Source organism: Falco cherrug, chromosome 1 (assembly GCF_023634085.1).
Source record: "Falco cherrug isolate bFalChe1 chromosome 1, bFalChe1.pri, whole genome shotgun sequence".
NCBI lineage: Eukaryota > Metazoa > Chordata > Aves > Falconiformes > Falconidae > Falco > Falco cherrug.
This window is the reverse complement of record NC_073697.1, coordinates 93,223,615-93,229,877: the sequence shown is the minus strand read 5'-3', so window position 1 is coordinate 93,229,877 and position 6,263 is coordinate 93,223,615. Positions and strand designations below refer to the sequence as shown.

At 61.0% G+C, this 6,263-nt stretch overlaps 1 protein-coding gene across 7 annotated transcripts in view; it reads right to left on the bottom strand.

The window, feature by feature from the left end:
• Window positions 1-1,018: 1,018 nt before the first annotated feature.
• NF2 (NF2, moesin-ezrin-radixin like (MERLIN) tumor suppressor) overlaps window positions 1,019-6,263 on the bottom strand; it is a 49,457-nt gene continuing 44,212 nt past the window's right edge. For all 7 annotated transcript variants that reach the window (XR_008731787.1, XR_008731786.1, XM_055707532.1 and 4 more), the window contains one exon: window positions 1,019-2,475. Coding sequence is in view for 2 of the 7 variants with exons in the window: in XM_055707515.1 (XP_055563490.1) it covers window positions 2,425-2,475 (51 nt within the window). In the remaining 5 variants the exon portion in view is untranslated. The remainder of the gene's footprint in view (window positions 2,476-6,263) is intronic.

The following is a 6,263-nucleotide window of genomic DNA, read 5'->3' as shown; positions in this document are numbered from 1 at the left end:
ACGGTGTGGTGAGCGTGCAAGGCTCCTGCTGTGCTCAGCCCCTGTGAGCGGGTCGGGGGCCAGAGGAGACCCCCATGCTGGACCTGCACCAGCTGCACCCAGAGCATCCCCCTGCACTGCTGCCCCCGGCCCTGCAGCCTGGCAGGGCAAAGCCTTTCCAGCTTCGCTTTGGGGCCAAATCCCTCAGGGAGGGCTCTGCCCGTGCCCCACCAGCAGTGCCAGCAGTGCAGGCAGTGCAAGCAGCACACCAGCTGCACTACTGACACTGGCAGCTGCGGGCAGCTCTCCAGCCCTACACGGGAGATCAGGTCACCCACCCTCCTCTTCCCTTGCCCTCCCAGCCCCGAAATCCCCCCGTTTCCCCCCACAGCATCCCTTTGCCAAACTCCCCATCCCGGCTCCATCAGCCCTGCTTAAAACAACAGTAAAGGGGGAGAATACACCCCAGCCCACCTGCCGGGTTCACCTCCCGGGGTTTTGCTGCCAGTGAACAGATAAACAAGCACATCCATCGCCTGCATCAAGTCGCAGTGGGGCCAGGGGGGCCGGGAGCAGCCCCCCAAGGTCGGGTCTTGCAGTGGTTTGGTGAAATCCCACTGGCAGCCCCGACTCAGGGCTGGCAGCTCAGCTGGGTCCCTGCATCACCAAAGGGGTTTTATCCATAATTAATTAAAAAAATTGAGGTCAATGCAGCGCGTTGTTTATTTATTGCAGGCAGGCTGAGATCAGGCAGCGTCGGGCAGAGCCCCAGGGATGGCAAAACCAGGGCTCAGCTCCCCAGGGCGTCCCAAAGCCTGGGAGGGAGAAGGGCACCCTGCTGGAAGCAGGGATGGGGGACCCCCGGAGCGATGGGTACGAGGAAGCCATCCCAGCACATGGAAGCTGCCAGAGGGATCCCAGGACCGCAGCCATCCTTCCCGTTAACCACCCCCCGCCCCCGCCCCCTCCGCCATTAACTGCAGCAGCAAAGGGCTTCGCGAGGTTTTACCCAAAGAAGAAACACCAACCAAGTCCCAGCTCCCCCTCTTAGTGCTTTGAATTTTTATTAAAACAAAGGAGAAAACCGCTATTTCTTCTGAGTACAACAGTCCAGGGGAATGGGAAAGCGGCTGTGCCAGGCCACAGCCACCCGGATTGCAGCCACGCGCCGGGAGCTGATCTGAGGCAGTGCGGTTTTAAATAAAAAGGGTTCAGGACACGATCTACTACACACCAAGTCCCAGGCTGACCCTCCGGCCAATGCCGGTGTGGCTGCAGGCCAGGCAAGGTTGTGGGAAGGAGGAACTGGGGGTCCCAAAGGGATCAGAGGATGCCCCGGCGCAGCACCAGCTCCATGAAAGGATAAATCGCAGCTGGAAGGGAGGTTTCTCCTCAAGCAGAGGGCAGGATTTGGGACGGAGACGAAGGAAAGGTCAGGGCATCCCCATTGCCCCCCGTGGCTGCCGCTGGGGGGGTCAGAGCTGTGAGCAAAGGCACCTGCTGGAGGGCAGGCAGGAGCGGGCAGCCCCGGCACTCACCTGCCAGGACACTGCAGCCCCTGGCTCAGCCCGGGTAGCGGCATCCCCAAGGGAGGCTCAGAGGAGCTGGGGGGGCCCACGCTGTGTTAGGGGCACCAGACCTGGGCAGCCAGCCCCAACCACCCCCCCCAGAGACGCCCTGGCCACCCGCTGCCCAGGTTTGTCACAGTTTTCAGGATAAAAAAGGTTTCATTTGGTTGGCACTAGCTGTTCAGCTCCGTATCCCTTGCAGAGAGGAGGAGGAGGAGGAGCCCTTCCTCGCCACCCCCCTGCCCCTGCCTCATCTCCCCAGGGAAGCAGCAGCCCTAAGCCCCACAGAGCGAGGTCCCTGCAGCCGCTGCAATCCTGCTCCCTGCCCGCCTGCGCTGGGCGCTGGGAGAGCCGGCGCGACGGCCCCGATTTACAGCACTCCACTAGGACATGCTCTGTGTTCCTAATGGAGCTCCAGGCACCGCCGGCACGGGGCTCCAGGGCTGGCACGCTGCTGCCAGCCGGAGCAGGCAGCCCAGAGGGATGGCATCCCTGCCAAGGGAGACCCTTTGGCACACTCCGCTGGCCGCTGGGCTGGGGGGCACGGCTGCAGCCCCGACGCCATGGAGAGCCTGGAGGGCTAAGCCAAAAAACTACGCTAGAAAAATAAGAAAAAGGCTGGGGTGGAGGGGAAAAAGGGGAAAAAGAGGGGCAGGGAGGAGGCTGTATGGACACTAAGCTAGAGAACATCACACAGTCTGTGGGCAGCAAGGCCCCGAGTCCGTTGGTGTGCAGAGGCTGGCAGCCCACGGTGGGGACCAGGGAGCAATGCCCAGCTCCCCAGCCCTGGTTGGGGACACTGGTCCAGGGGGAGAGGCTCCGGCTGGTGGGGGGGCCGGCCGGCAGGCAGCAGCGGTGTGGAGCGGCTGGTCGCTTCCTAGAGCTCCTCGAAGAAGGCCACGCGGGACTTGGTGCTCTGTAGGGTGAGCTGCAAGAGAGCAGAAGGGGCGGCTGAAGGGGCATGGGGCTGACCCCCTCCTTCCCCAAGGCCCCCAGCCCCAGCTTCACCCTCCCCGGGAGGGCACCAGGCTGAGCAGGAGGGAGCTATTGCCCTTCTCCCCTCCTAGCCCAGCCTCTGCCCCTCCGAAAACACCAGGGCAGCAGAAGCAGGGACGGCGGGCAGCCCTGCAGCTGAGCCCCGGCCGCAAGAAGCACAGCCCGAAGGCAAAGCGCAGGGCAAGGGGAGGCAGGCTGGGCTGGGGGAGCGTGACTGCTCTGCTGCCGACACCACCTTCCCCTCAAGCAAAGGCTGCTGAGGGGCCACAGATGCAACCAACAGAATGAGCCTGGCTGCAGCTTTCTGGCTGTGGGATAACAGGAACCTGGACCAAAGGTGCCAGTTCTGGCCGTAGGACTGTGCCCCTGGGGGCCAGCACGCTCCTTCCTTTCCTTGCCCTGGCGGTGAGGGAACACACAAGGCTCTTGCAAAGATGGAGGAGAAACAATCTCCATCAGCTGAGGGCAGAAGGAGAACCGGGCTTGTCCCTAAAGCCACAACTTCCCAAAGCCTCTGGGCCAGCCTGGTACACGTAACCTGTCACCAGTTAGGGACCATCCTCTGCTCACGTCCAATCCCAACCCACCGCCCTGGATGGGATGAGTGTGCATGCCCAGCATGGTCCCAGCAGCCACAATGCAGCTCAGCACCACCAGCCCAGCACCTGCGTGGGGCTGACGCCACCCCCCCTGCCCTGGGACCTCACCCCAGACCTGCTCCCCCCACCCCGCCGGACGAAGCCGGAGAGCCCTGGCTTGCAGGACTGTGTCCCTGGAGCCGAGGCTCTATAGGACATAGAAACCCAGCCCAGAAAAGCTTTCCATGGCGGTAGCAAGCCTATCTGAAAAATAATACTTCACGGAGGGACCGTAAGCCCATTTTCTAATGGGCCAAACCAGAGATGAAAGAAACGCCCTCCGCGGCGAGGAGGAAATCGCAGGATTTACAGATAACCACCCAAAGGAGCGTGGTGGGAGAAGTGCCACATTCCACCCAGCTGCTGAATCACCGCAAGACTTTGCCAAACCAGGCAGCTGATGGCGAGGGCTTCGTTTCAGCTGGATTAAGCAGCGGTGCCTCCCGCCGGGGGACGCCGGTTTTGCTGAAACAGGAATCCTCGGATCCCGTTACAGTGAGTTAAGCCCTGCGACGGAGCTGCCAAGCGCTCTCCCCTCCCTGCTTCCCCCCACGGCCTTTCCTCAGTAATTCCTTCACAGCTCTAATGCCATTCTGAAAAAAGCTGTATTGCAGAGGAAATTTCTGCAGGGGCTTAATACCCTTTGCTGGCAGCAGCTCCCAGGCCAGGGCTGGCTCTCCTCCTCCTTAGCATCCCTCTGCTCCTCCAGCATCCCCTCCAGAGCTGGATGGAGGGCGGATGAGACGGGACGGGGGCTCTGTGTGCTCTGGGCAGCTCTTTGCCCCTTTCAAGGCTGGAGGGGGGGGAAGAGCGGGCAGCCCCAGCCTGCTGCCAGCCCCACCGATGGCCCCAGCGCAGGCTTCGTTTCAGCTCCTCCAGCAGAAATCCCGCCTGCGATCCCAAGCGGGCACCTGGCTGGGTCACAGGCCAGAGGATTTGGTGCGTAACACCTGAGCAGCCAGCACGGCGCGCAGCGTGGTTCTCCCCTTTGAGCAGGGTTGCTGCCTCCAGCAGCAATGAGCTGGCATGACGGGACTGCGGTCCCATGGCACGGAAGGGCGGGGTCAGTGGGGGTGTCACAGGGCTGGAGAGGGGTGGCTGAGGCTGAACAGCCCCACAGGTTTGTGTGAGTGCCAGGGCTCACATCGGAGCCCGTCTGCCCACCACAGCCCCAAATGGGGCAGCTTCACTTTCCTGTTTCACCTGATGAGACCTCTGAGAGGCCAGACACCCCCAGGGAGGAACATCTACCTGCCAGCTACCTCCTTCCTAACACCCCGCCACCAAAGTCATCTCTTCTGCAAGCTGGATGGTGAATCAAAGCATCCCACCACCTCCCCAGCCCGCAGCAGCTCACACCGCTCTCCATTAAAGCACAGCGAGGGGAGATGCCTCCCAGGTCACCCCCAGCAAACTCTGTGCTCCGACAAGGAGGCAGCTACAACCGCTGATGAGGCAGAGAGGGAAGATGTTTCCCCCAGGCTTGTAAGGCAGATTTGACTATTTTGAGTCTGCTCTCCGCCTTTAGCTACACACAGCTCTCCATTAATCCCCCACGCATTTTTGCGGGCCTGGGGAACCTCAAAGCACGGCTCAGACAGCAGCCTCTGTGCCCAAAGCTGTGCCTTCCTGAGCAAATGCTGCTGCAGTGCCAGGGGAAGCATGCGGAGGCACAGCTCCGGGGGCATCCGGCACAGGCACAAGGAGAAAGAAGAGATGCAGCCCTGCTCTTTCACCAGGGGCTCTCATCTCTGCCTTTCAAAGGCTCCCCGAGATGCTTGATGTCGGGGGTTTTTACCTATCCTGAGGGAAACCGAGGCATGGGAAGAGCAGCCCAGCTGTGGGCATACAGGGAGCACCAGCAAAGATGGGTCTTGATGAGATGGGGGTCCACAGAGAGGTGGGAGCACTGACTTCCCAAGAGGGCCATGCCCTGTGGCTCAGTGGCACACAGCTGTGGCCAGATTTTCCCATCTGAAAGGCAAAGACCACAGGGATTTCAGTTGTGGCAAGGAGAGCATCCACACTGCCAGCTCCACTCTGGCCACGCAGAGGCACCCCCACACCGCTCACCACCCCTTTGCTGCGCTCTGGCTGTTTCTGAGAAAGCCAGAGGGCTCGTGCAGTGCTGGCACCGGGGCAGGACGATTTCTTCCCATTTAGGCTCCCCGAAGAGGAGCCTCTGGCTGTCTTTCTCCCCAGGAACCTGAAGGGCATTAAGAAAGCATCACAGGAGCAGGATGCAGGCACAGCTGGCATATTTCTCATTAGCAGGAGCTGGGTTATTGCTAAGACCTGGGTGGTGGTTTGAGCAGAGGAAGGGGCCAGCAACTTCAGGCTGCTCTGCCTCCACAACCCCTGCAGCGAGGGCACCTCTGGCAGCCACCAGCACTGGGAATCACTGGGAATCACAGCTGCCCAGCAGCTCTAAGGTAGCTGCCTTCTCACATCTGATCAGTCAGGCATAGGAATAAACAGAGAGGAAATTAAGTTTGCTCTTTACTGCACACTGACTCTCCACCACTGTTGCTCTGCTGTGCCTGGAAGGAAAACTCCCCCTCTCCCCTTTTTCTTTCTTTTTATTCTTGTTTTTTTCTGGTTGTTGAGCAATTACAGCCAGGGCTATCCTTGCTCCCATCGCAGGCAGCACTCGGGTGAGGCAGCAGAAAAGCCCTGCCACTGGTCGGTGGTGCGGTCTTGACAGCGAGCATGGTACGGCTGCGGCACGCCAAAACCCAAGGGATCCACTGGATGAAGACGGGCAGAGCCAAGGGAAGCTCCCAGGGCAGCAAGCCCCACGGCAGCCTGACTCATCCCACCCAGCGCTGCAGGGGTACACGGAGAGCCTGCGGAAGCGGGTGGGCGCGGGGAGTCCTGCAGGCAAGCTCGCTTCCCACCTCCTTTCGGCTGCAAAAGCCCCAGACAGCTCTTTGCAGGGAAATCCCACTCCCTCACGCAGGGAGCAATGGGTTTTGCTCTTTTTCTGCACCAGAACATGAAAGCAAAGAGGAGAGCAGCCGGCGAGGACAGCACAGCCCTGCTCCAGCCTCTCCACCATCTGCTGGGGGAAAGCCCCAAGGTG